Source organism: Vanrija pseudolonga, chromosome 4, assembly GCF_020906515.1.
Source record: "Vanrija pseudolonga chromosome 4, complete sequence".
Classification (NCBI taxonomy): Eukaryota; Fungi; Basidiomycota; class Tremellomycetes; order Trichosporonales; family Trichosporonaceae; genus Vanrija; species Vanrija pseudolonga.
In genome coordinates, this window is record NC_085852.1 from 1,977,186 (window position 1) to 2,003,212 (window position 26,027).

The following is a 26,027-nucleotide window of genomic DNA, read 5'->3' on the forward strand; positions in this document are numbered from 1 at the left end:
TGCTGTAGGAGGCGTGTGAATCGATTGCGTTTCGAGTGGCCTAGGTCGCTCGCTCCAAGGGCCAGCCAGGGGAGGAGTGTGCATGTGATCGGCCAGCTGTATGTGCGCATCAGGTATTGTTGTTGCTGCTGCTGCGAGCTGCTGCTGCAACCTGCAAGCGGGGTCCATTGCATCCCGCCCACTGAGTATCCATGACGATGCATGTGCCAAGCGAAAGTGCGGGTACGACGCTTCAGTCACGAGCCGGCGGCGATTGTCTGGGTAGCAGTAGTCTCTTGGCCGGGTATGTTTCATTCCACGCACACAGCGCAGCAGCGGGAAGAGAGAGAGAGAGCAGCAGCAGCATCAGCAGGAGCGACATGCACATGCCGAGTTTGGGCAGCAGCCAACAGATGCGCGCTAGTCCTAGTCTTAGTTGTCTCTCTCTTTCTCTCGTCGTTTCCCAGAAACAGCACTGCCAACTGCCCCGTGCCTTCCGGATCAGGTGCCGCCATTGTTGTCGTCGTCGTCGCTGCTCGCCGCTCGCCGCTTGCACTTGTCGCCCGTTACCCGGCAGAAAGGCAAAAACTGTGTACACTGGAGTTGCAGACGGGCACAAGACACCGACCGAGCAGGGACAATCCATTGTACACAACCTCGTTTCACCACATCTCGACGCATCGCACATCCCACAGAACACACACACAGGCCGCTGCCATCACTGCACCCACCGGCTTGGGTTCCAGCGGCTAGGGACAGCCACTAGACCGACGCCCGCTCCTGGCCCCGCACCGCACAGCCTGGGGCCCAGGCGCCATCGACCGCCGACGACGTGCTACTAGTAGCCAGACAGCTAGCTACACGTACCCACCACCTGTGCACATCGACACTACACCATCCACCATGACGCTCGACAAGGACGGAGACGCGGGCGGCAGCGTGGCCGTCAAGCGCTCCGAGCCCGCTGCGTTCCCGTTCGGCTTTGGCGCAGCGGCTGCAGCGCCCTCGTCGTCGTCGGCCGGCCCGGCTGCCCCGCCAGCGTTCGCGACGGCCGCCGCGCGCCGCGCCGAGCTGGGCGCCCACGCCCCCCTCGTCCACCAGCTGCAGCGCGAGCTCGAGGACGACGTCGACGACCTCATCAACGAGGAGGGATGGGATCCCGCCACGGCTGCCGGCGCGCAGGACTGGGCGAGCGACTATGGCATGGTGTTCCGCGCTCTGAGGGTGAGTCTGTCCGATGCATGGTGCATGCAGCTTGCCACCATCGCGCGTCGCATGCTCGCGGCTCGCGGCTTGCTACTCGCTCGCTCCCCGGCCTTTGTTGTCGGGCTCAAGAGTTCGAGTCGTCGTTTACGGTGGCTGGTTGTGGTGCCTTGGCTGGCGCCGAAAATCGCCTGCCTGTCTAAGGCCGCCTGCCCGCGCCCGGCTGCATCGGCCCACCACCACACACAGCCACGGGCAAACAATCTGGTCACCGCTGACACAATAACAGAGAAACCACTACAATACAGACAAGACACACCACTACCTGCTCGGCGCGCTGCAGCGGCGCGCTGACCGGGGCCTGGGCGGCGTGATTCCTCCGCCACCAACCCCTTTGCTCTCGCTGCTGCCTTTGCCCAAGGTCGTTGACCGGCTCGGCCGGCCGATCGCAGTGCTGACCCTCCGCGATGTGGTGCGCGATGCGTCTGGATCGCTCAGCGAGCTCAAAGAGTGGATATGGTGGGGCCTCGAGCTCGTCCGCCGCGCTCTGCGAGACTACTGGGTCGACGGAAGGAGGGGAAACGGTGCAGAGGGCGCCGTGCTGCTCATTGACGTCAGTGGAGCTGGGTACAGGAACATGGTGAGCGAGCGCGCACAGACGCGTGGCGTGTGGCTAACCATCACAAAGGAAGTCGAGCTCCTTCCTACCGTCTTCAGTGTCGGGCATGGCAACTTCCCCGGGCTGTTTGAGAACGTCTACGTTATCAATGCTGGCTGGTCGCACCGAGCAATGTGGAACGGCGCTGTCAAACGTGTCCTTCCCCGCTCGTCGCTGGAGCGCGTGTCTTTCCTCGACACTCTAGAACAGAAGGCCGCAGTTTTCGACCTCGACGTGCTGCCAGAAGAGTACGGCGGCACCGGCCCCGAGGCCGACCCCGAAGTCATGCTCAGGCGGTACTCGCACGCAAGGCCACATGCGCCGTCGCGTGGTCCATCGCGCGTCCACTCGGTCGCCAACTCGCGGGGCCCGTCGCGCGCCAACTCGCGCCCACCATCACGCGACCCCTCGCGCGGGCCCTCGCGCGCCCCGTCGCTCGGCCCAGCAGGACGCCGATCACGCAGCGCGTCCCGCGAGCCGCCCACACGCTCCACGTCCATGGCCTCGATCGCTGACATCTACTACACTGCCCCGCCCTCACCCTCGTCCACTTTCTACAGCGGCAACGGCACGAGCTACACGCCCAGCCGTGCAAACAGCTACGCTGGCAGCAGCGTCGCGACGAGCCGCGCGCCGTCGCGCCGTTCGAGCTTCGGCCAGACACTTAGTGGCGGCTTGGCTGGCCTGACGGGCTTGACGTCCCGACTCGCCATGACCAAGAGTCACAACGACGTGCGTACCGCGGCGGCAGTGCAAGATGACGACGACCACGTCCACTTTGCCGACGGCGAGCGTGTCGATGAGACGAGGCAAGGGCGTGGCCGCGGACGCGGACGCAGCCTTGGACCAAACGACTCGCCCGTACTCCTCCAGGCCGCCCCGGAGGTGTCCCCGCGGCCTGACCTGCACATTGACACGGGGAGCGCTCTGAACTCTGGTCCCGCGACGTCCTACACTGGGGCATCGGACGTGTCGACCTCTACAATCCACTACGAGGCCCCGAAGAGTGCGATCCAGCGCATCAAGTCGCTCTCCGACTTCCACCTCTACCTCTCACCTTCGCGTCTGGCGCACCGCGACCTGCTCTCCGACTCGGAAGACGACGAGGAACCGACCCCTCCGCCGCCCGTGCACATTCCCTTGCGGCGTACCCTCCGCCCCGCGCTCGTCGACCCCTCAGCCCTGTCCCTCGCTGAGCGGCGTGCGGCCTCGCGACGTGCAGCTGGAGCCGATACGCCAAGCACCCCGCGCGACAAGTACGCGTCTATGCTGCAGGAGCACCATGCACGGGGGGTAGAGCAATACCGGCCCGCGGCACTCGATCTGTGTCAACGGAGCAAGGACGATCCCGAGTGCTACGACTCGACACCCGATGCGACTGGTCCCAACACTGCCGCGCCAACCACGGCCATCCAGACACCGTACGACGAGATTGAGCCAGAGGAGCTTGAAGACGACGACTACTACTCGCACAGCATTGTGCCGGTGTCGCTGCCGGCACCGGGGATGGACGTGTCGTCACCCTCAGCTTCGTCGGATTCCGAGGTCGTCGTCCGCCCGACACGCACCCCCGTCTCGGCCCGCGACATGCAGTACACGTCGCAGAACCCGTGGTTTGGATACCCCGTCGTCCGCGTGCCTACAGGAGACGGGTACGCGATTCGGCCGCGGTATGGGCGGAACCGGAAGCGCGACCTTGTCAAGACGCTGCTGTGGCTCTTCCTCATGCGACTCCAGTCGATGCGGGACGGGTTTGAGCGTGCCCTCGGTCTGGACAAGCTCCGGGCACTCACGAGCAGGTGGAGCTCGAGCAAGAAGCAAGTCGCCAGGACGCCGTCGCAGGGCCTGGTGGACACTGCCGAGGAGAAGCGCGCACTCGTCAAGCGCACGGGCAAACACGACTGGATCTGGATGCTCGTCGGCTTCCTACTCGTCCGCGGCACCTGGGCCAACATGCTCGCAGAGTCACTCGAGCCACTCGAGTCGACTTTCGGGACCGGCCTCCGCGAGTGGCTCGGTCTCATTTAGTAAAAATGGCTTGTTGTAGACTACTTAGTAAATGTATCAAAGTGTACAGCTGGAGGTTGCTGGGTTCCGTGCAGACGATGCATTCACGACTAGACTTATGACTTTTCTACAGACCGTAGGGGTACGGCCGTCTTGTTTATGCAGATACTTGGGTGGTGGCAGACTAGAGCTCATCTGGCTCGGGCTCGTCGAACGCCTCCGAAACGTCGGTGTACGCCGAGTAGAGCGAGCCGTCGCCAGCCTCGCTGGGGGTGATCGCCTCGTCAAAGTAGTGCTTGGCGACGGAGCGCGGTGCTGTGGGGTCAGCTGATGCAGCTTCTGGGACGACTCACTCTTTGGCGTCTTGGGGAGACGGCACCATTCACCGACCGAGTAGATGTGCTGGAAATGTCAGCTTGACTCCTTCGAAGCTTAGCTCACCCATGCGACCAAACCGGTCCATCCAGTCTGGTGGGACGCGCCAAGACCGCGACCGTTGTCTCCGTGGAAGAACTCGTAGAACTGGACTGGGCAGGTCAGTTGGTGGACGACACCTGCATTCACCATAGTCGCGGAAGTGCGGGTCGTGGTTGAGCTTCTTGTTGCCGCCGTTGACGGCACGCTCTCCCTTCTCGTCACGGGCAAAGATGTGGATCAGACGGTGCTGAATCTCCTCAGCCGCGCCGGCCAGGTTCATGTAGTAACCCGAGTCGGTAGGGCACTCGACAGCGAGATCGGATCCCTGGTGCGGTCAGCGAACCACTCGTGAGAGTGCACATACGTAGTACTGGTGGAATCGTTGCAGCGACTCCATGGCAAGATGCGAGATACAGATCCAGATGGGTCCACTGCGTGGGGTCAGTGCCGAATCATGGGGTGCAGAATCGGCTCACCGCCAGTTACTGTTTCCGCCAAACATGCCCGAGTGCGAGTCTCCGGGCCAGTAGGGCACCTCGTTGGTTTGGCCATCGACGGTGATCGAGTACGGGTGGTCCTTGTGGTACTTGGACAGCGATCGGATACCGTAGTCACTCAGCAACTGGAGATGTTAGTTGATATCCAAGCGGAGGCTCGCCAACTAACCTCGTCCTCGTCGAGCATCTTCTCCAGGATGCGGACAAGCCTGTCCTTGTCGGCAAGGGCCAACAGGACACGGTCACCTCGACCGCGGGCTGTCAGGTCAGCTCAGTTCCAACTTGCCCAACCTACACTTCATGCTTGCAATGTTACGCTTGGAAACCTCACGCTGGTTCTCGACAAACCACTGCATGCGCTTCCTGAAGCCCGGATGCTTCTTGAGAACGTGGGGCTCGAGGACGAGCGTGGCGAAGAGCGGAATGATACCGACAATACTGCGGATGGGCATCTGCGTGGCGTTGCCGTAGCCCCACTGGATAGCGTCGTAGTAGAAGCCGTCCTCCTCTGACCAGAGCGAGAGCTCCTCGTCGTTGGAGGCAGGGTACGTCATGGCGTCGGCAATGTGGATAAAGTGCTCGAAGAACTTGGACGCAATGTCCTCGTAGACCGAGTTGTGCTTGGAGAGCTCAAGAGCAATCGAAAGCATCTGCAGCGCAAAGAAGGCCATCCACGCCGTGCCGTCGGCCTGGCGCAGCTTGGCTCCCGAAGGCAGCGGCTCGGAACGGTTGAAGGCACCAATGTTGTCGAGGCCGAGGAAACCACCCTCAAAGACGTTGTTGCCCTCCGAGTCCTTGCGGTTGACCCACCAGGTGAAGTTGAGGAGGAGCTGGAATGGTCAGCAATGTATCTGGAACTCGGCTCACCTTTTGGAAGACACGCTCAAGGAAGTTGAGATCCTCGCGGCCGTAGATCTTTCGCTCCTGCTTGAAGACACGGAGAGTGGCCCAGGCATGCACGGGCGGGTTGACATCGGAGAAGTTCCATTCGTAGGCGGGCAGAGCACCGTCAGGCTTCATGTACCACTCCCTGGTCATGAGATCGAGCTGGCGCTTGGCGAACGCCGGGTCGACCATCGCCAAGGGGATACAGTGGAACGCCGTGTCCCAGGTTGCGAACCAGGGGTACTCCCACTTGTCGGGCATGGACAGAATGTCATTGATGTAAAGGTGCTTCCAGTCCTTGTTGCGACCGAAGCGACGCGAACGCGGCGGTGGTGGCTGCGAGGGGTCGCCGTTGAGCCACTCCTGCTGAATGTACTGGTAGTACTGCTTGGTCCACATCATGCCTGCAAGGGCCTGGCGCATGACGTTGCGCATGTCGTCGGTGACACCGCTGGGGGCAAGGTTGAAGTAGAACTCATCGGCGTCCTGGCGACGGCCCTCAATGTTGTCGTCAAACAGCTCCTCGTCAAGGATGGTGGGGTCCTCGCTCGGTGCGTTGGGCGTCATCTTGAGACGAACCACGACGCAGCCACCGTTTGCGGGAACGTCGTTGAAGACATAGTGCGCCGCGGCCTTGGTACCGGTCCTCTCGGGGTTCACAAACTTCTCGGCAGGCCAGACCTCGGGCTCGACGGGCTCACCGTTGACGGTAGCCGACTCGAGCTTGGCCTCGGAGGGCTTGTCGTCAAGGGTGGCCGCCTCGATCTTGCCCTCGAGCGTGGGGTCCTGCAGGCCCGTCGGAGTCTTCTCATCCTCGGTAGGCTTCTCAGGCTGGGGCATAGGCGGGCGGTGCCAGGGGATAACGTAGTCGTGGAACGCGTCCTTGTTGTACGGGGTGCGGTTGTTGCCGCCGTACAGGCGCTCAAAGTTGGTCTCATTCTCCGTGAACAGCAGGTCGGGCACGATGCTCTCGCCGTCGACGAGGACCACGCCGCCGCTCTTGGTCGGCGCGGCCGGCGCAGGCGAGGGCAGGCAGTACAGCCTGGTCGGGGCGAGCGACTCGTGCGACGTCTCAATGACACCCTCAGCAATCTGCTTGAGGTTGGGCATGTTCTCTGGCAGCTCCTTGGGCCACGACCAGGTGTTGCGGAAGAAGATTTGCGGGAGGAGGTGAAGATCCGCCTTGTCAGGACCGCGGTTGTAGGCCGTGATGCGGATCGACATCGAGTTCTCGTCCTCCTCGTCCTTGGCGAACTCGACAAAGACGTCCCAGTACCTGTCCTCGTCGAACAGCCCAGTGTCCATGATCTCGTACTCGGGCACGTCGCGCGAGCGGTTGCGGTTCTCGTCCAGCAGCTGCTGGTACGGGTACTTGCCCTGCGGGTACTTGTACAGGTACTTCATGTAGGAGTGGGTGGGCGACGAGTCGAGGTAGTAGTACAGCTCCTTGACGTCCTCACCGTGGTTACCCTGCTCGCCCGTAAGGCCGTACATGCGCTCCTTGAGAATATCGTCCTTGCCGTTCCAGAGCGCGAGCGAGAGACACAGGCGCTGGTGGTTGTCCGAGATACCAGCGATACCGTCCTCACCCCAGCGGTACGCGCGGCTCTTGGACATCCAGAACGGGAACGAGTTCCACGCATCGCCATTCTCAGAGTAGTCCTCGCGGACGGTACCCCACTGGCGTTCACTGAGGTATGGTCCCCAGCGCTTCCAGTGCTTTTCATACGAGTCGGACTGCTGCAGGCGGTACTCCTCGACGGAGCGGTATCGTGTACCGAGCTGGGCCCTCAGGCGGTCGCGGAAGCTCTGGAGGTCAGCAGACACCGAGGTCTACTACCCACCTTGGGCGCAGCACCCGGTGTGCCATCGCTGGCAGCACTCGCCGGTCTCGCAGGCTTGGCTGGGGCGCTTAGCTTGGTAATTTCGGCACTGGTAACACTCACGCGACGCGCCGTTCTCCGGTGCGGGCGGCGTCTTCTCAGCAGCGGCAGCAGCAGGCGGCGTGCTCTCGTCCTTGTCGGCAGCGGCGGGCGGAGCAGCGGCAGCGGCGCGGGGGTTCTTTGGCAGGCTGGCGCGTTAGTCAGGACAGTGCACGGCCACGGCATTCACTTTTGCACTTGCGCTGCTGATGGCGCCGCGGTGATCGGTGCGGGGATGTTGATCTTGAGCGGGCCCTCAGGAGCAGCAGCGGCGGCGGCAGCAGCAGCGGGCACAGGCGTCGCTGCCCCCGAGCCGCCGTTGTCGTCCGTCGCCGTGTCTTTCTTTGCCGACGACGCTGCAGTGTCAGGCCGAGGCCAGGCCGAGCCAAGACTTTTGCACTCACGAGTCACGGCGTCCTTTGCCGCGTCTTTGGCCTCCTTTACGGCCCCAAAGAGCTTTGACTGGAGCTTGCGCGCCGACATGATGAAAGCTCGTGTTGTACGTGCTTGATAATGTCAACGCAGAAGTAGAGTTGGAGCGGTGTGGTCGTTAAGGGGATTGACGAGATGGAAGGCTGCCCTCGGTCGAGTGACGTTTGTTGCCTCTAGTGGTGGGTGGTGTGTGGAGTGGGGATTGCCGCGGGCCAGGGGTCAATGTGCTCAGGGATACATCAGGCGGCAATGGCACTGTGGCTGCCCCAGCTGCCACCTTATAAAGCCTCACTGAGCAAGCAACCTGTCAGCGGGTCCGGTCAGCATACATTTGCGCATATGCACAGCAGCCCATGTGCACCACGCCAGGCTGCCAAGGGAAAGAGTAGTAGGGTTGTGTGGGGTCGTGGACCGTCCACTGACCAAGGGCCGTCGGCGCGCAACTGCCATGGTCAGGCGGTCTCGCTCACTGTACAGTACATCGTCGCCCAGCCGCCGGCCGATCATGCCGCCCTCCGTCCCTACCCCTATGCCGTAGGCCAAATGATTTCCACACCACCTCCACCACCTCCACCGGACAGTTTACCCACAACTTGGTCATCACTCCCGAGGCCTAGACTCCACCAAAGCTTGGCACCAAACGACCACTGCTGCATCACTCGCACACATATGCACAATGCTCAACCTATGCAAAGATGCCCACCGGTCACATGACACTGTGGGCGCGCTTACGACGTCGAGAACGCAGTGAGCTGTGCCGGCTCGAACACGGGCAGAATGTGGGCCTGCGGGGGTTAGTGTCGTTTCTGCTGTCTCGGGATTCAACCAACCTCAGTGTTGAAGACGTGCGCTGAGAAGTGTTAGCATCGTCCTGGTGAAACCACAGCACGACTTACTGCTCAGGGGGATGTGGTCAGAGTCGTCGAAGAGAAGGTAGAGGTACTCTGCGGGGGGTCAGCTTGAACTCATCAAGTACGTCGCTCAACCCACTGAGCGTCTCAGACAGCCAGAACGTCTCCATGCGGTCCTCCTGCTTGGCCGGGCTGACTCGCACATCCTGGATGATGGCGTATCCGCCGCTCTCTACACGGCAGTGCTTCTGGAAGGCCTGGAAGATCTTCCAGCCCCACTCGCGGTACTTCTCGTCTCCGGTGGAGCGGTAGGCGAGCATGAGCGACTCGACAGTCTCGGGACGGAGAATGTTGCGCGCGTCAATGAGTCCCTTGCCAGGCTTGATGTACCAGTCGCCCTCGTCAGCCTTCTCGTCCTCGGGGTGGTAGAACATGACAATCTCGGCACCGAGGCCCGTGGCCGTGTCGTACGTGTCGACACAGGTCTTGACGATTCCGCTGCCGACGACAAAGTCCTCAGTGTCACGCTCATCGAGGTTGTTCCAGTCAACATCGCGGTTGCCGCTCTCGGTCACGCCGAGAATGAACGAGCCGCCGAGGAAGCACACGAGGTGGTCCTGCTTGGGCACGACCTGCCATGTCCTGCGTGGGTTAGCAACACCAGGGATAAGCCAACCCACTGCTGGCCGGTCTGGGGGTGACGAGCAGGCGTGAGCTCCTTGGTGAAAATGAGCCCGCTCTTCTTGGTCCTGGCAACGAGGTGCTTCTTGATACCGCCCATGGCCTCGTCGTACATGTCACGGTAAACGGGCTCCTTGCGGCCGGTCTGGAGCCACTGCTTGAGCAGATACTCGTAGTACGAGTCGCCGCGGGAGCCGAGTCGGATGTCGGACGCGATGAAGCCGCCGTTCTGGGGCGAGATGAAGATGGGCGCGATACCGTCGTGCGTGACCTGGTTCCTAATGACCTGGAGAACCTGTCCTGTCAGCCAGCTCCTTCCACAACCCGACCCACCCGCTCCGCCTTGCGCCAGTAGATCATGTCGCCAGTCAAGTGGGAGAGATACTTGAATTCGAGCTGGAGCGTCGCCGCCTCGGCGAGGCTCGCAAGGCCGTTGTTGTCGCGGTCGGGGATGCCCTGGCGCGTGTGGAGGTTGATGCCAGAGTATGGAATGCCGGTGGGCGTCTCGAATGCTCCCAGCAGGCGGTCGCCAATGTCGGTCGCGCGCTCGAGGAAGAACGGCGCGTCGGCCGAAACCTCGGGATCGGGGTGGATGCTGGTGAGGTAGTGCGCCGACAGGAGGCCGCCAAGCACGCGGATCGTCGTCTCAAACGTGTTGAACACGCCGTCGCGGTCAAAGTCGAGGTTGGCGTGGCACCATGCCGCGGCGCGCTTGTACTCGGGGACAAAGTCCATGACGAGCAGCGAGCCGAGCGAGTCGATGATGGTGTAGCCCACGCCGCCGGCCGCGGTGAGGTTCGAGCCAGAGCACGAGAGAGGGTGCAGCTCGTCCGCGCCCATCGCACAGCGCTCGTACGCCTTCCAGCTCCACTGGGCAAGTTAGGGCCACGCTTGCAACACAAACTCACGTCAAAGGCCTCGCGCACCGCGTCGCGCTTCTCGACATCCGCCTCGAGGTGCAGCTTGGTCGGCGACACGGTCGGCCGCTCAGATGCCTCCAGACGGCCAAATCGCATGCCGGGGAGGAAGGTCTGCGCCGTGGATGCCTCGGGCGCGCCAAAGACACGCTTCGAGACCTCGGGCCAGACCTAGAGGTGAAAGGTGAGCGAGAGGGAGCTCGGGGGGAAGACACGAGCTCGTCTATCAGGAGCTACCACCCACCTTGGATCCAAAGAAGACGGCCGCAACCAGTCCAGCGACGAGAACGAGGAGGCGCACGCCGCCCGGCGAGTCGTTCTTCGTCGACGGCTAGAAGTCAGCTCGACGAGGGGTAGCACCAGCTCACCTTTGCGGCGCGCTTTTCGTCAGCCGAAGCCGCGCCCGACGCCGCAGGCTTGCGCTCGCGTAGCGTGCTACTGCTCATTGTATCGAGTAGTGGCGAGTGTGTGTGAAGCCAAGAATGGTTCACAACGCCGCGTGTGAGATGTAGCGTCGTCGCGACGGGTGCCAGGGGCACAATGGCCCAGCGCGCAGCGAATCGTCGTGGATGGCTGCGCGCGTCACCTTGCGGGGCTCCGCAGAGCACCTTGTTGTCAACCTTACGTCTCATGGATCTGATCAGTTACGGGTTACCAATGATCCGCGACATGACAACCCGCTGTGTAGCAAAGGCAACTGACATCTGAGCAGTGGAGTAGATCCCTGCGCGTCCGAGATGAACCACTGCCACAGCCCAAGCCCCCTCCGTGGATAAGATGCAACTTGACTCTACACAATCTAGCCGTATACAATATGCGCTGCGCACGCGCGCTCACTCCCAGATGTTTGCAAAGGGGTCGCGCGTGTCCTTCTTTGGCGGGGCAGGCGCAGCCACGGGCTGGGCCCACGGGTCGGCAGCCGTAGAGCCCCACAGGTTGTTGGCAGGCTGCTGGGGCGCCTGGCCCCACTGCTGCTGAACAGGCTGAGACTGGACCGGCGCCGCACCCCACTGCACCTGCTGCTGAGGCTGGGCGGTCGGCGAACCCCACTGCTGCTGGGCGGGCTGTACTGGCTGGCCCCACTGCGACTGGGCGGGCTGTTGCTGCTGCTGCTGAGGCGGCTGCTGGGCCTGCTGAGGCGCGCCCCACGCCGCCTGGTCGTTGAAGCCGCCCCAGCTGTTCTGGGCAGGCAGCGGGGCCTGCGTCTGCGACTGCTGCGGCGCGGTCGACGTGATGCCGCCGTTCCAAGATCCATACGGGTTGGCCTGGGGAGGGGGAGCGTTGGTGGCGGCGAAGAAGCCGCCGGGAGCGACTGCAGGACCAGCGGCGGGCTGGGAGAAGAGGGACATGATGTCAGCCTTGGCGGTCTGGGCGCGCGGCGCGGCAGACGGCGCCTTGAAATCGAGGTCGTAGATGTTGGAGGCAGGAGCACTGGGGGCAGCAGTACGCGTAGGGCCAGGTGCGGTCGCGGCGGTCACGGCTGGCGGCGAGCGAGCCTGGGGCACGGGTGCAGCGGTAGGAGCAGCGGCCGGCGCTGGGTCGTCGCCGAAGATGTCGAAGAGGGGCTGTGCCTGTGGTGTCGGACCGGCGGGCTGCGCCTTGGCCTGTGTCTGACGGGAGAGAAGGGGGTGCTGGCGAGGTGCGGCGCTGGGAGGCGACGCCGGCTTTGGTGGCGCCGCTGGCACAGTCGCCGTGGGCCGGGTGGCGCGGTCAACAGGTGGCTTTTGCGGTGTCAGCGACATTCTGGGCTGCACAGCACTGCACTCACCGCCTGCTGCTGCTGAGGCTGAGCAGCACCGTCTTCGAGAACACTGGGGTCTTTTGGTGGCGGGCCGTCCATGGCCCAGCGGCGCGACTCGTACTTTGACCGGATGAACGATTCGATTTTGCTGCAGAGTGAGTCACAGCTGCACATCACACAATCCTCCAGCAGCGACTCACTGCTCGGGAGGAATGTGCCCAGTCTTGAGGTGACGCTCCCAGTACAGGTTTGCGCGCCTGTTGCCCCACTTCTGCACCGACTTGATTCATTAGCTCTGGTTCGGGGGCGGCGCAAAGCAACTCACGTCCATCTGCTCGGGGGTCCAGATGTCCAGGTCAATGCTCTTGACTGGGATGTTAGCGCAGGCGAGGATCGCTGCACGTACCCTTGCTGATGTGCGTGCCCATGGACCGGTGGATTCCGGAGCACCGGATACAGAGGAAGACGCCACTGTCGCGTGAGCAAGGGCGAGGGGGCCGGGGAGGAAGGGAGGGGGGCAACTTACAGGTTCCATGACGCCCAGCGTGCGTCTGAGGAACGTCAGCAGGCGGACATGACGGTCGATGACTGCCCATAGCTTGGTGGACAAGACGGCAGCACACGAAACTTACCGTTCTTGCGACAGTCTGCACAGGCCTTGTTGTCGGGCTGCTTGACGAGGTCGCGCAGGATGCGCGCGTTGCGCTCTGTCTGGGCCTTTTCTTGTACGCGTGAGTGGGGGACCACGTAATGCACACTCACCCTGCCTAGACATGGGTATGTGGGAGAATGAGTCGAGGATGGAGACGTCAAGGACGTTGAAAGTGAATGCAACAAGATGGTTGTCGCCGTGGCCGGCCAGCACAACATTGATTGACGCCAACACGATCGAGACGGGATAGGGGACCGGGGCGACGCGTTTAGGGCCACCTCCGACGCGCCTAACCAGCTTCACGCCTATTACGGCCCCCCTGATTCCTGCCGGGGTTAAAATGCGGCAGTTGACTTCGACCCCACTTTGCGGAAACGTGTCTCTGTGCCTGACTGACCGTGGCCGTGGTGCCGAACTGTTTCTTGCTGGCACGCAGCAGCAGCAGCAAAAGACGCAGCTTCGCAGTTCGGCACCACGCACGCACTCGGGCGACGCGCCAAAATCTCAGCGTAACCCCCGCTTGAGCAACATTCCACCATCACCTCGACCTTGCACGTTGCTCAATCCACCATGTCAGAAGAGACACGCCAGGAAGGCGATGTTCGTGCGTATCCTGTCTGCCCCTTGCTCGTCGCCCGCCACAAGCTGACCGCCGCCCACAGACGCCTTTGTCCAGTCGTTTGTTATGATTGTCGTGTCCGAGATCGGTACGCACGCACGCAGGCCCCCTTGCCCGAGCTCACACGCGCAGGCGACAAGACGTTCCTCATCGCGGCCATCATGGCCTCGCGGCACCCACGGATAACCGTGTTCGCCGGCGCGTTCGCCTCGCTCGTGGTCATGTCGGTGCTGTCGGCTGCGCTGGGGCGGGCTATTCTCGGCTTCATTCCCAAGGTATGTGCCGTGTTCCGAGGCGGCGCTAACGGCGTCGTAGGTGTGGACGCTGTGGGCTGCCGCGGTGCTGTTTGTCGTGTTCGGCGTCAAGATGGTGCAGGAGGCGCTCGCAATGCCGTCGTCGCACCTGCAGGACGAGATGCGGGAGGTCGAAGAGGAGCTCGAGGAGGACGCGGCCGAGCACGACCTGCCCGCCGGCGCGGTCCCCCTCGACGTGTTGGAGGAGGGCCGCTCGCTCGGCCCGCTCGAGAACGGGCTCAGCGGCCGGCCGTCGCGCCCCACATCCCCGGCGCCGCCTGGCCCCCGTGCTGTCTCGCGCTCCCCGTCCCGCACCCGCTCCCAGTCGATCGTGCTCCCAGGCGGCAAGGCCCTCGGCAAGGGCCCCTCAGAGCTCATCCTCCGCGTCCGCGAAGGCGCGCGCAACGGCATTCAGATGATGACGAACCCCGTCTTCGCGCAGGCCTTCATCCTCACCTTCCTCGGCGAGTGGGGCGACCGTAGCCAGATCACGACTATTGCCATGGCGGGCGCGCACGTGAGTGGACCACTGTTGGACGTGTAGCTGATGGCCTCAGAGCATTCCTGTAATTGCCTTTGGCACGATCCTCGGCCACTCGCTGTGCACCTTCCTCGCTGTCATGGGCGGCAGATATCTCTCCACCAAGATTTCCGTCAAGCACAGTGAGTTGGGTGTGGGTGCGCTCTCTCGTCCGAGGCGGAGCACACTTCGGAGCACACTTCCCGATGCTCTCTGACCCCGCGGCTGACACTTTGCAGTCTCCCTACTGGGCTCGGTAGCCTTCTTCATTTTCGCCATCCTCTACGCCTACGAGGCGTACCACACGCCCCTGGACGCCACCGACGGCGTCTAGGGTGTCGGCGGTGCACTGCTGCAGCTCCTGCCATAGACTGGCACAGGGATAGAGACGACGCCTGCTATAGAACACGCCGGCTGCGACCGGGTGAAACGGTGTTATACCGGCGCCGGTGGTCGGCGCGGGGTTGTTTGGCCCCTCACAGTGTTCGCGGTGAAAACCAACAATAGCATCATACATAGACCGAGCTTAGGGCTCATGTACAGACTCGGATTACAGCGCGTGGCACACGCGCACGTGTGGCAGCTGTGTGGCCAACCAACTGGTGGCTGCGAGACGCGGTCGCGTGCATTGTGGCGTGGTCGCGTGCTGCTCGTGTGGGCGACGGCGATGGAAGCGGCCAAGTCGCCAAGGCCAGTTGCACGCTGCGGCCAAGCCGTTGCCGAGGTCAAACGCTGTGCATAGTGCTGCGTAACGGCGACTGTGGACTACTACAACTAGCTCGCCACGCTCACTTGCCACGACGTTGCTCGACCTTCTCCCAGGCGCCCTGGGCACCCTCCCACGCGTCGACAGAAAGCACGCCCTTGCAATCGGCACTGGGGAACAGGGTGCCAAGCTTGCGCAGTACGGGCAGGGGCGAGTTTTGCAGGAGCTCGCCAAGTGTCATGAGGTAGAGGGGCAGGGTGAGGGGGTGGGTGCTGGAGGTTAGCTCATTCCAAACAGTCCAGCTCACTAGATCTCGGAGAGGCGCAAAGTCCACGCAGGGTAGCCCCACAGCTCGGGGGCGGGGCGGGGCAGAAGGCCGCGGATAAAGCCCGGAGGGGAGAGGTGGTGAATGATGACGAGGTCCGGGTCCGAGGGGAGGCCGAGGTCGGCCTTGACATCGTGGTCGAGGTGGATCTGGGTCACTTCGGACGGTGCAACGCCACCGCGCGCGTACTGGCGCGTGACGCGGGTAAGGGTGTCGGTGGCAGAGGGCGGTAGGAAGAGGATCTCAACGCGTCGAGAGCAGGCATCTGGTTGTCAGCTAGTCATCAGGTTCGAGTAGCTCACCGGTGTCCACGTAAACAGCCGCCTTGACAGTGTTCTCTCCTAGGTCCTCGATCTCCTCGATGCCAAGGGGCGGGGAGGGTGGCGTCGAGCTAGGAGGCGATGGAGGGAGGTTGAGCAGGCTCGTCGTGATCACAGAGTGGTGCTTGATGCCAAGGCCTTCTCCGTCCCACACGCTGATGGTACTCACGCCCCACTCGCCCGCCCACTGGACAGCGCGCCTCACACTCTCAATGTACCGCTCTGCCACGAGGCGGCGCGACTCGGCCGACTTGGTGGCACCGGGTACGAAGATGAGCGCGGCGTGCTCGGGCGGGTCCTTGGTGAGCTCATCAGGTGGGGTGGGGTTGGCCTGGAAGATGCGAAGGACAATGGAGGATAGGGTGAATGCAATGTGGAGGAGAACGAGAAAGGGGTAGAGGAGGAAACGGAGCAAGTGGAGGGGCGAGCGCTCAGCTGTGGGCTTGGGACGCTGCGGTGTCGTGCCGGACAGTGGGCGCTTGAGGTCGCGCGAGGGGAAGCGATTCCTCAGCTTGGGGATGGGGCGGGTCACGGACTGCTGGGCGGCAGGCCTGGGCTGGGGGTGCACGAGAACAGGTTGGGCAGGAGGGACCACGAAATTACGCGCGGCGATGGGGGCAGCGGGTGCCACAACCGGTTGGAGCAGGCTCGACGGTGCGGGGTTGGTCATGCTCGTGAGCAGCGACTTGAGGAGCGTCGTGTCAGAGCGGTTGGAGCGGTTGGTGAACACTGCCGCATAGCTGAGGATGACCGAGACGATGTCCTTCCAGTCGGTCATCTTGCCTGCGCCAGCATCGCCGCACGCGAGCTTGCCTGCGCCTTGAGGACCGAGGATGTAGTATCCAAGCACTTCGCGGATGAACGCCTCGTGCCGCGCCGTGAGGGGGTGCTCGTACATAAACGTGTTCATGGCCGGGGCGAGGATGACGGGAGTTTCCGGCGCGAGGGCGCGGAGCATGGACAGCTGGTCAAGTTAGCGTGGTCTCCCTCGACAATGTTTGCAGCTCACCACAAGGTTGTCGCTCAGGCCACCAGCAATCTTGGCCAGAATATCCGCTGACGTAGGTGCAACAACAACAAGATCAGCCCACCGCCTCAACTCGATGTGCAAGATCGGGTCGCCAATCTTCTTCCAGTCCGACCACTCGTCCTCGTCTGTCCACACGCGCACGCCGGGGTTACTCGCCTCCACCGCTGCGCGGTCGTAGAAGTGCAGCGATGGCTTGGTAGCCACGACCTGCACGTCCACGTTGGGGTCCTTTTTGAGCGCCTCGACAATGAGCGGGATCTTGACGCTCGCCACGGAGCCAGTCGAGACAAGCACGACGCGGAACCGGCCATCAGGCTGCTCCGGCCGATGTTCAGCCGACACGAACGGCTTGCGCGCGGTCGTGGGCGTGCTGTCGGCCATCTCAAAGTCGTCGTCATCCGCCGGAGATGGTGCGACAAGGCCGAGCGCCGAGCTCGCGGGGGCCGAGCTCGGTCCTGCACCGCTGGGAATGGCGTATCCCTGAGTCGAGCTCGTCGCGCTCGCCGCAGCCTCAGCCTCGGCTGCCTTCTTGGCCTCGGCCGCGCGCTGCTCCTGCAGAATGACATTGCCCTGCGCGTACAGCTCGTTGCGTGCACGGGTGCGCGGGCTCTCGGCCTCGGCCTCGGCCGGCCGGATGGCAGGGACAGAGGATACCGAGGCGGAAGTGATAGTCGCTTGGCTCAGCGCGGGCGTGAGCGTGGACGTCGAAGCGGATGCCGTCGTCGACGCGGCCGCCGCCGACGAAGACGCCGCCTGCTCCTGCTGAACCTTAAGCCCCGACTCGGCGAGGTCGCGCTCGTTGATCCACCGCTTGCCGCAGGACACGCACTCGCGGCGCGGGTCCTTTGTGCCGTCCTTGCGCCTGGGGAAGCCGACGAGGGGAACGCCAGCGCACGCGGGGTCCGGGCAGGCAGCAGATAACAGCGAGTATCCCTTGAGGAGGAGGGCTGCGATGGCGTCTGCGGCGGCCTCGGGATCGGCGCGACGCGCGGCTGCGTGCGCGAGGGGAGGGGGTGAGGTTGCGGGCGTAGAGGCTGGCTGGGCGCGAGCCGGCGTGCTCGGGGTCGGGGTGGGCTCGGGCGTCGTCGAGGCGGTAGCGTACGCCGAGCTTGCGGGCTCATTGGCACGCGCGCGGTTCGGCGCGGCGGGGCCGCCGTCGCATAGCGCGCAGAACTGGATCGGTGCCCTGCCTGCGCGTTGGGCAGCGCCATACGGCTCGCGCATCAGCGGCGTCACGCCGCACTCGTCGCATTGGAGGTCGGTCAGTGTCCAACCTTGCAGCATGTACTGCCCCAGCTGGTGAGTCAGCAGGTGCGATGCGGGTATGGGGCGAGGAGGAGAAGGTTGACTTGTGATGGCGCCCAAGCGCACAGCACAGCCCACTTACCACTGCTGATGTCGACTCTAGTCTTGACGACATGCTTTGTATCGCGATGGGCATGAGGTGGAATGAGAAACGAAATGTCGGCAAAGGTTGCGCTGATGACAACCTCCACGCTTGGTGCTGAGGTGGAGGTGGTGGCGGCGGATTGGTTCCGTGACGCGAGCTGGTGATCAATGTTTCTCTCGCCACACGACTGCACCAGCTCATGCACAGGCAACAACTGCATACACAGGAAATCACTTCTCGAACATGGCACGAAGACGTCCGCATTCATTCTCTTCTCACTCATTACGAATTGTGTCCTTAAGTGGTTTCGACCTCCGACCTGGAGGCTCAGTTGTGGCAGCCGCCAAGGACCTTAGTCCTCCTTGCGAGCGAGCGAGGGGTTCTGACGAGTCAGCTGGGTACTAAACAGTCCGAGATCAGTTCAACTGCACTCACCGGGATGCCGAACGGAGCAGCCTCGGCCGTGAGAAGACCGTGGAGGGCAGTGTAGTACGCGCAGGCAGCAGTGACGATTCCAAAGTACCCGGCGGCCTTGAGGACGACCGGCTTGACCATAAGGTAGCCGATGCCGAGAAGGAGGAAGGTGAGCGAAAGGAAGAAGACTGGGATGGTAAGCCGTTGTCATGTGTCACTGGCTGCACCGCACTCACAGACTGCGACGAGGCCAGCGCTCGAGCGGAAGGTGGCAAGGAGCATGATCGTCGTGAAGACGAACCAGACCATCATGAAGAGGCCGAGCGCCTGGTCGAGGTCGGTGCCCTTGTACGCAGCAAGCATGCCGGACGAAGGCCTACGCAGGGCGTGTCAGCGCAAAATCCCTGTGCAGCGTGACGCCGCCGCCGTCATCGGAATGCGTTTCACACACCAGAAGAGGATGCCGACCGAAATCCAGAAAGCGCCATAGCTGAGTGATTGTTAGATCAGGCACGAAGAGTGGCAGAGTGGGGGCGCTTTTGTGTTTCGCGGCCGCTACGTCCGTCTCCACCGGACCAAACACACCACGACTGCGCGCGCATGCTTCTCACCTGACAAAGGCAGTCAGACCAAACGTGTTGCCGACGCAGAACTCGAGAATGCCGGCCAGGAACTGGCCCGCGCCACCGAGCGCAAAGGCGAGTCCCGTGACGATGTTGGGCTCAGTGAGGTGGCGAGCCTGGTGGTGGTTAGCGGCGAACGCCCGCTGTACCTACGTGGACATTGATGAAGCTAAGAAGAAGCGTGGTCGACGCGAAGCAGAAGAGACCTGGTGGCGCGTTAGGTATAGCCGAGTCTTTCCTCCACTCACCGAGAGGGCCGGGGTTGGCCTTCTTCTTGGGGCTGTAGATGGGGAAACCGGGCTGGCGCGAGTTGTACGCGTCTGGGAGGTCAGCTTGGCGAGGTAGGCACACTCACGGAGAGTTGGGCCGCTGTGGTAACCGTTGTTGTGGTCGACCTCGACGCCCTTGGGCTCCTCCTGGGTAGTAGACATTGTGTTGAAGAAAGAGTAACTAGGGGGAAGGCGAAGGGGTGCTACTGCTGCTGTTGGCGGATGCTGCGTGAACGAGGGTGCTGCGAGCTGTCGCTGGGACTGGAACTATGAGCGACAGATGAAGATAGGAAGAGGGAAAGGGGGGTGAGATCAAGGTTAGGCGTATTATAGGTGCTGCTGGGGGGGTGAGAGGGGTGACAGGAGGGGGCGCCTGGGTTGACTGTAGCGCGCGCGCAGGAGCAGTGTCGCCGTGTCGTCGAGAAGGAAGGGGCAGAGTGTCGCGGCCCTCATCGCCTGTTGTGTGTGTGGGCGTGTTTGTCTTCATCCTTCCCTCCTTCCCTCCCCCCCCCCCCCCCTTCTTGCCTTACCCCGTGACGACGCCCCGACAGACAGGCAGACTGGCCTGCCTTGGATCGATCAGCTGTCCACGGCTGATCGTGGTCCCATTCCTCGCGCAGTTGCCGTGCCGGTCGGTCAGTCGGTCACATCGGCTGTACCACACCTAAACAGCTTTGGGCGGCTGACCTGGGGAGCAGCCGGCCAGCCGGGTGGGTGGGTGACGCCCACCGCAGCAACACCTGGCCCAACTAGCTCAACTTTGACACACTAGAAAACACGCACTAAACCGCCTAAAAATCGACACACACGCCCGCCCGCCCGCCGCCCCCCACGCGCCCCCGCGCCAAGTGTTCCCAAGATAGCAACACATCGACACACTCCGCTCTGGATGGATGGTGCACAGGCCCCACCGCGCCCCGCGTCTACCACTCCCGGATGACACGTCGGCAGTCACAAGAGGTACAAGGACGAGGGCGTCGCAGGTGCGGCGCAAACACTGTGCGTTGCTGCGGGGGCCGGAGATGCCTCTGGTGCCATGGCGCCTGGCCCACTCCACAAGCGGAGAGTGTCGTCGCGTCTCGTCGCTCAGCGGCGCGCCGATGGGGGGAGGGAGGGCGCCAAGCCAGGGCGCGCCCTCAGCGTGTGGGGGCGCAAACGCAATCAGAAGCCAATCAAGCGGGGTGTTGTGTGGATCAAGTGGATTCAAGGGGCCAGGCCTTTGTGCAGTGGGCGTACAGCGTAAGGGACGCTCGGGTGACTGTCAATCCCAGCCGCGCGCGTCGGCATGCCGCTGCCCATCTCGATCTGCATCTCGTCAAGCTCGGCTACCCGACGAATCGACGAACCCAGGTCTCAGCCAGAGTGGCAAAGTGCCAGCCAGATCGGATCGATCTGGGCGCAAACGCTGACACATCGCTCGCCCCGCCTTGCCCTGGTTCGCGACGTGGCGATACGAGATGCGCCGAGCATGCTGAGCAAAGCGATGGGCAAGCAGTGGCAGCACGCGGCTCCCACAGAACTGCGGCGCACTGACCGCCGTCGACGCGGCTCATTGGGTTTCATCGGCCCAACGCGGCTTGCCACCACCCCCAGTTTCTCTTGCTGGGCCTGTGCGCCATGCGCCGCGCTCTCCCACGGGAGCCGGCGACATTGGCTCTGGAACCAAGCAAGTCGGCAGCAACCTTGCTCTCGGCATGAACAGCAAGGCCGAGGTGGGCGGCGGAGCAACGGGTCCAGCCAGTGCGGGCAAGGATGACGGAGGAGTGGGTCAGAGCGCGAAGCAATGCCGCGGGCCGTCAATTGCATCAACTCGCCCGCTTGTCGTCAGCCAGTGTTTTGCGGAGCAGTTCCACGGGGTGAGGAGTAGATAAGTAGAGAGCAACGGTGGATTCACATCCCCGCCGTCAGCTGATCAGCCTTCCCGACCGACCGGAATAGTGGCACCCGACCATCATCAGGGCTCTCCGATATCGGTATCTTGGGGGCCTTAATCGAGGTGAGGGCTGATCGTCGCACCGTCTTGGCGAGCGGGGCGAGTCGGGGTGGGTGTGGCGTTAGTTATGGGGCCTGGTGGGGTGAGGCACCTTGGAGCATCTCGACGTGGGGCAACCACCGCCGGGTGCTCCTTTACCTCCAGTTTGGCAGCCGTTTAGACCATGAACCGTCAGTCGAGTTCAGCCTCACCCGCCCCCGTCCTTCCTCACTTCGTCACTTACCTTGACAATTTCTGACGCCGCACCACTACCCCCACCCTCCCAGTCATTCTCTTCATGTCAATCGTATGTACAACTGGATTAACTTTGAGTCTACCCAAGCACACGTTCAATGACACCTTAGTCGTCCTTGACAAGGGGCACGACCTGACATTAGTCGTCGTCGATGGGGGCAAGCTCACGGGAAGGGAGAAGGGCATGCCCTCGGCGGCGTACAGTGCGCTCGTGGCGACATAGTACGCAAAGAATGCGGCAATGATACCGACGTATCCACCTGCCTGCAGGATGTGGGGGTTGATCGTGAGGTGGCCAATGCCGAGGAGGAGGAACGTGATGTCGACGGAGAAGACTGGGCCGGATTAACACTGGGCAAGGCTCTCTTCACTTACAGACACAGAACAGGCCGACGTTGGACCGGATAGTGCCAATGGTCATGATGGTGGTGAAGACAAACCACACCATCATGAACAGGCCGAGCGCGCTGTTCAGGTCCTCGGGCGTCTTGTACGCCGCGAGGATGCCGCTCGACGGCCAGAAGATGCAGCCGATCGAGCCCCAGAAGCAGCCGTAGGTCACGAACGCGGTGAAGCCAAAGGTTGCGCCGGCATAGTACTCGAAGATGCCGGCGACGAACTGGGCAATGCCGCCCACGAAGAAGGCCATGCCGACGACCATGTTGGCGGCGTGCAGGCCGCGGACGTTGGCATTGAGGAACGAGAGCAGGAGGGTGGTCGACGCAAAGGAGAAGAGGCCTGGGGGGGTTAGCGACAAGACGACGCCAGCACCCACCCAGCGGCGTGGGGTTGGCGCGCTTCGGCGGGCTGTAGGGCGCGGCAGTCACCACGGCGGCGTGGTGGTGGTAGTCGGAGGGGACGGTGTCGCCCTTCTCGGCGTCGTAGCGGGCGGACATTGTGCTTGGCGTGTAGCGGCGAGAGAAAGACGAGGTTGCCGAGGTCTGGCGAGCGGCAAGGCAGAAGAAGAGGAGCAAGCTAGACGGTGAGCCAGGTCTGTCTGACGCGCGGTGGGTGCTCGCCCACTCCTCACAGGCGGGGTTAAGTATGTCGCCGCCGTGGGGTGGGGGCGAGTAGGCGGCGACGACGACGCGGCGCTTGCTCCACGGGCCCCCTTGCATGCCAAGGGAACACTCACGTTTGCCCGAGACGAGCCGACGCTGCTTTGCCGAAGACGCTGCTTCGTACCCAGCGGCCAGTGAAGACGGCGCACCGAACAAGCCCTGGTGTGTCCCGTGTGCGGGGCAGAGGTGTAAGCGCATGTGTCGCTGTGCTCCGTGCCACACTGAAGGCTGCCACGATATCCGCACCTCCCCCGCACGCACGCACGCGCCGCCATGCTCCCCCTCCCCAACCTCCCTCTTCGCCCCTCCGGTTCGACGTCTACCCGGCGACATTTTCACGCACTGATCCGATCCGTTTCATGCTGCACAGCGGTACAATCGCGCTGGGGCCATACAAGACAAGAATACACACAATGCCTCTCCAACCCCTCAGGCCATGCCCTCCTCCTGGCGCATCTTGAGGCCCAGCGCCACGTACTCTTCCAAACAGTCGGGGTTGCGCAAGGTCGCAGGGTTGATGGCCGACACAGGGGAGCCGTTGATCACCTTGCGGATGGGCACTGCGGCGGTTGGTAAAACGAAAAACAGCGAAATGAAACGCCTCCGCACTCACCCTCAATCTTCTTGCCAGTCAGCGTCATGGGAATGTCAGCCACCTCGATGATTTTCGCGGGCACATGGCGAGCCGAGCGTGCTGTGCGGATCGAGTCCTTGATGAGCTTGAGCAGCTCGGGATCCAGAGTCTTGCCAGGGCGCATCTGAGGTTGTCAGCGGGTACAAGCGCCTGTGCTTACCTTGACAAATAAGACGACCTTCTCGTCTGATCCGCCCTCGACAAGGAGGCCCACAACAAGCGTCTCTTCAACACCCCGCTCGGCAAATGCCGGGTTCTCCAGAACAGAGTAAATGTCGGTCGGCCCGAAGCGAATACCGCTGGGGTTCAAAACACCGTCTGACCGTCCGAGCATGATGAAACCGCCACCGTTGCCATATCGCGAGGGTGTGATTTGCACGCTGCGGTGGCGTTAGTACAGCCTCTCGGGTATCCCGGTGGCTCTCCGCCTCACTAGTCGCCATGGTCTGTAGCCGTCAGTGCCAAGCCTTGCCCAATGCTCGTTGCCACTTACACCAGTTGCCCTCTTCATCTTTGAAGTAGCTGTCCAGGAAGCGTTCCTGCGCGTTCTTGACGTCTGCCTCGGCAATGTTCTGGCCATCGGGCAAGGAGTCGCGAGGCAGTGGCCAAAAGCCAACCGGCTCGATGGGGAATGCCCGTCGAACGATGAGCTCGCCTGCGTCCCCAGACGCGTCGGTAGTCGTGTCGAGCGCGCTTGCCGAGTCAGCATGTGGGTCGATGTGTAGTTGTGGTCACGAGACTCACAAGCCAAGCATTCGGCACTGGATCTCGCCGCGGAACACGGGCAAACTGGTGCAGCGGCCGGCGAACACCGAGCAAATGTCGGTTCCGCCAGTTACCGAGCCGAGGAGCACGTCCTTCTTGACATTTTCGTAAACAAAGTCGAACAGGTGGGCGGCGAGTGGTGAGCCGGTCGACATGATCTGCCTCAGCGTCGCGAGCTTGTGCTTCTTGCCAACGTCGGGGTAGTGCTTCTGGTCGGGTTAGCGCAAGCCGGGGCGCCGTTGACAACCCACCGAGATCTGCTCAATGTACTTGGCACTGGTGCCAAAGGCGGTCACACCGTGCTCGTCAATCATGTTCCACATGGTGGCAGGGTCTTTGAGCGGCGAACCCTCGTAGCAGACGATGGTGGCGCCAGTGGCCAGGCCCGAGACGAGGTACTGGAACATCATCCATCCGCTGAAGGGGTTAGGGCTGGCTCGCGGCGCAGGACTCACGGAGTGGTGTAGTAGAAGAAGACGTCGCCACGTGTAATGTCACCCTGGATGTGGTGCTCGCGGAGCGAGTCGAGGAGCATGCCACCTTGGCGGTGCTGGGCGAGTCAGTCAGAGCCCCAAGCTACGCCGGCGAGCACTCACAACAATGGCCTTGGGCTTGCCGGTCGTACCACTGGAGAACAGGATCCAGATGGGGTCGTTGAAGCCACCACGCTCAAAGGTCGGCTCGGCGGGTTCGGTGCCGACAAACGACTCGAACGTCTGGAACTTGGTACGAGGGTCGTTGGAGCCGGCGAGGAACTTTGAGACGTCGGACTGGGGGTTGACGGAGTCGGGGAGGTGGTTGATGATGACGGTGGTGGAAGGGGGAGTCTTCAGGGCAGAGAACAGCTTGGGGAGCAGCTGGATGAGAGGGCGAGCCTTGCCGTTGTAGCTGGGCCTGTCAGTACAAGTCACACGAGCGACTCACACAACACCGTTGGAGGCAAAGAGGACATGGGGCTTGATCTGGCCGGTTAGCTCAGTTTCGAGACCTCTCACCCACCTGCTCCAGACGCTCAATCACACCGTCCACACCAAAGTCGGCAGCGGCGGAGGAGAAGATGGCGCCGATAGAGTTGGTCGCGAGGAGGACAGCAACGGATTCCTAGGCACGTCAGTGGGTTTCAGTTTCCCTTCACCTACAACACGGTTGCCGCCCCAGTAGCAGACACGGTGTCCCTTCTTGACGCCAGCAGCTTTGAGGCCGCGCTGAACCTGGCCGACGAGGTTGAGGAGCTCGCGCTGGGTGACACGGCGGGGAGCGGGCGTGTAGCCCTCACTGGGCGAGTGCTCGGTCGTGTCGATGACCGCAATGTCATCTGGATGCGTCTTGGCGTGACGGAGCTGGTTCTCGGCCCAGTTGATTGAGGCTTTGGGGAACCACAGCGGGTTGGAGCGTGGGGGGACGGTCTCGTCAACAAACTGGTCCGTCAGCTTACAGCTCTACATAGGCGTCCACTCACCGGCTCCGCGCCCTTGTCACCAAGGACGCCCTCCCAGTCCCAGACCTCGGACCAAAAGTCGCCGCGGTGCTCGATCGACCACTTGAGGAGGTCCTCATACGTCTCGAGCTTGAGGCCGTACTTTTGAGCGACCTTTTCGCGGAGGAGGGTCGACTGGGCGCGCTCTGGGTGCGCTGGGAGCCAGAGGAGATCAGAGTCGACAGCTGCAGTGGTGGTCATGATGGCAGATGATGTGAAGAGAGCAACTGATTGGTGCTCGTCGTTTTGGATTGCGAGGGGTGTGCCGAGTGTTCCGCTCCTTCTCCGCTTGTCGGTCACCTGTGCGTCTCGCGACTCACTTTGGGTGTTCTGCGCGCATCGGAGCTCAGACGACGGGGGGGCTGGGCGGGCTGGTGGGGTTGTCCCGTGGGGTGCTGCTTGCCTTGGGAGATTGCAAGGCACTGGCACTCCGAGCCGAAAGCGAGCGTCCGGCTACCTGGGCCGGATCATGCCGAACACCGTCCTCCACGGGCCTCGGCCGAGAGCGGGGA

The 26,027-nt window shown here is 62.8% G+C and overlaps 7 protein-coding genes across 8 annotated transcripts; 2 read left to right on the top strand and 5 right to left on the bottom strand.

Annotated features, from left to right (window-relative positions):
* Window positions 1-437: 437 nt before the first annotated feature.
* YMR196W (putative protein) lies at window positions 438-8,149 on the bottom strand. The gene is made up of 15 exons (XM_062772580.1): window positions 7,973-8,149; window positions 7,759-7,924; window positions 7,593-7,717; window positions 7,491-7,549; window positions 5,629-7,455; window positions 5,057-5,591; window positions 4,931-5,019; window positions 4,741-4,886; window positions 4,629-4,695; window positions 4,412-4,589; window positions 4,289-4,374; window positions 4,201-4,249; window positions 1,871-4,162; window positions 1,469-1,822; window positions 438-1,197 (listed from the first exon to the last, which is right to left on the bottom strand). Exons 1-13 carry the CDS (start codon window positions 8,049-8,051, stop codon window positions 4,032-4,034), a joined length of 3,537 nt encoding a protein of 1,178 aa, XP_062628564.1. The 5' UTR covers window positions 8,052-8,149; the 3' UTR covers window positions 438-1,197; window positions 1,469-1,822; window positions 1,871-4,031.
* Window positions 883-3,868, top strand: SFH8 (Phosphatidylinositol/phosphatidylcholine transfer protein SFH8; the record flags this gene model as incomplete). The annotated part of the gene is made up of 3 exons (XM_062772579.1): window positions 883-1,203; window positions 1,472-1,822; window positions 1,871-3,868. 3 exons carry the CDS (start codon window positions 883-885, stop codon window positions 3,866-3,868), a joined length of 2,670 nt encoding a protein of 889 aa, XP_062628563.1.
* Window positions 8,150-8,714: 565 nt separating the features above from the next.
* On the bottom strand, window positions 8,715-13,005 carry MNS1_1 (Mannosyl-oligosaccharide 1,2-alpha-mannosidase). The gene is made up of 17 exons (XM_062772581.1): window positions 12,953-13,005; window positions 12,823-12,912; window positions 12,717-12,741; window positions 12,597-12,661; window positions 12,516-12,559; window positions 12,391-12,470; window positions 12,218-12,338; window positions 11,287-12,170; window positions 10,818-10,887; window positions 10,694-10,780; window positions 10,441-10,620; window positions 9,866-10,402; window positions 9,532-9,827; window positions 8,991-9,493; window positions 8,897-8,944; window positions 8,831-8,850; window positions 8,715-8,785 (listed from the first exon to the last, which is right to left on the bottom strand). The coding sequence occupies exons 1-17, from the start codon at window positions 12,963-12,965 to the stop codon at window positions 8,729-8,731; spliced, it is 3,120 nt and encodes a 1,039-aa protein (XP_062628565.1). The 5' UTR covers window positions 12,966-13,005; the 3' UTR covers window positions 8,715-8,728.
* Window positions 13,006-13,291: 286 nt separating this feature from the next.
* Window positions 13,292-15,290, top strand: GDT1 (the record flags this gene model as incomplete). Of its 2 annotated transcripts, XM_062772582.1 has the most annotated exons (6): window positions 13,292-13,446; window positions 13,505-13,549; window positions 13,594-13,736; window positions 13,777-14,271; window positions 14,312-14,417; window positions 14,514-14,824. In XM_062772582.1, 6 exons carry the CDS (start codon window positions 13,413-13,415, stop codon window positions 14,606-14,608), a joined length of 918 nt encoding a protein of 305 aa, XP_062628566.1. The 2 variants fall into 2 exon arrangements, with proteins under 2 accessions (XP_062628566.1, XP_062628567.1); XM_062772583.1 differs by lacking the exons at window positions 13,292-13,446; window positions 13,505-13,549; window positions 13,594-13,736; window positions 13,777-14,271; window positions 14,312-14,417 and adding exons at window positions 15,097-15,237; window positions 15,283-15,290 and having other exon boundaries at window positions 14,810-15,008.
* Window positions 14,805-19,513, bottom strand: HAL3 (Phosphopantothenoylcysteine decarboxylase; the record flags this gene model as incomplete). Its single annotated transcript, XM_062772584.1, has 10 exons — window positions 14,805-15,252; window positions 15,330-15,570; window positions 15,608-16,589; window positions 16,635-17,951; window positions 18,481-18,647; window positions 18,696-18,835; window positions 19,071-19,198; window positions 19,236-19,288; window positions 19,331-19,402; window positions 19,438-19,513. The coding sequence occupies 10 exons, from the start codon at window positions 19,511-19,513 to the stop codon at window positions 15,063-15,065; spliced, it is 3,366 nt and encodes a 1,121-aa protein (XP_062628568.1). The 3' UTR covers window positions 14,805-15,062.
* Window positions 19,514-21,684: 2,171 nt separating this feature from the next.
* ATO2_0 (Ammonia transport outward protein 2) lies at window positions 21,685-22,474 on the bottom strand (the record flags this gene model as incomplete). Its single annotated transcript, XM_062772585.1, has 4 exons — window positions 21,685-21,711; window positions 21,747-21,913; window positions 21,954-22,316; window positions 22,354-22,474. 4 exons carry the CDS (start codon window positions 22,472-22,474, stop codon window positions 21,685-21,687), a joined length of 678 nt encoding a protein of 225 aa, XP_062628569.1.
* Window positions 22,475-22,989: 515 nt separating this feature from the next.
* Window positions 22,990-25,749, bottom strand: Aacs (Acetoacetyl-CoA synthetase). The gene is made up of 13 exons (XM_062772586.1): window positions 25,498-25,749; window positions 25,178-25,456; window positions 25,038-25,139; window positions 24,963-25,000; window positions 24,635-24,926; window positions 24,494-24,588; window positions 24,290-24,455; window positions 24,018-24,247; window positions 23,767-23,966; window positions 23,707-23,719; window positions 23,434-23,653; window positions 23,253-23,397; window positions 22,990-23,199 (listed from the first exon to the last, which is right to left on the bottom strand). Exons 1-13 carry the CDS (start codon window positions 25,714-25,716, stop codon window positions 23,069-23,071), a joined length of 2,130 nt encoding a protein of 709 aa, XP_062628570.1. The 5' UTR covers window positions 25,717-25,749; the 3' UTR covers window positions 22,990-23,068.
* Window positions 25,750-26,027: the final 278 nt, after the last annotated feature.

Bases quoted from the DNA above. Each gene is read 5' to 3' on its own strand.
- YMR196W (XM_062772580.1), bottom strand. From the start codon at position 8,051: ATGTCGGCGCGCAAGCTCCAGTCAAAGCTCTTTGGGGCCGTAAAGGAG. The intron at 4,696-4,740 runs GTGAGCCGATTC...GACCCCACGCAG, and splicing joins GGCGGAAACAGTAACTGGCG to TGGACCCATCTGGATCTGTA. The intron at 4,590-4,628 runs GTATGTGCACTC...TGACCGCACCAG, and splicing joins AACGATTCCACCAGTACTAC to GGATCCGATCTCGCTGTCGA.
- MNS1_1 (XM_062772581.1), bottom strand. The intron at 12,662-12,716 runs GTAAGTTGCCCC...CTCACGCGACAG, and splicing joins CGCTGGGCGTCATGGAACCT to TGGCGTCTTCCTCTGTATCC. The intron at 10,621-10,693 runs GTGGGTGGTAGC...TTTCACCTCTAG, and splicing joins CCGTCTTCTTTGGATCCAAG to GTCTGGCCCGAGGTCTCGAA.
- Aacs (XM_062772586.1), bottom strand. From the start codon at position 25,716: ATGACCACCACTGCAGCTGTCGACTCTGATCTCCTCTGGCTCCCAGCG. The intron at 24,248-24,289 runs GTGGGTTGTCAA...TAACCCGACCAG, and splicing joins AGTACATTGAGCAGATCTCG to AAGCACTACCCCGACGTTGG. The intron at 23,200-23,252 runs GTGAGTGCGGAG...CAACCGCCGCAG, and splicing joins GACTGGCAAGAAGATTGAGG to TGCCCATCCGCAAGGTGATC.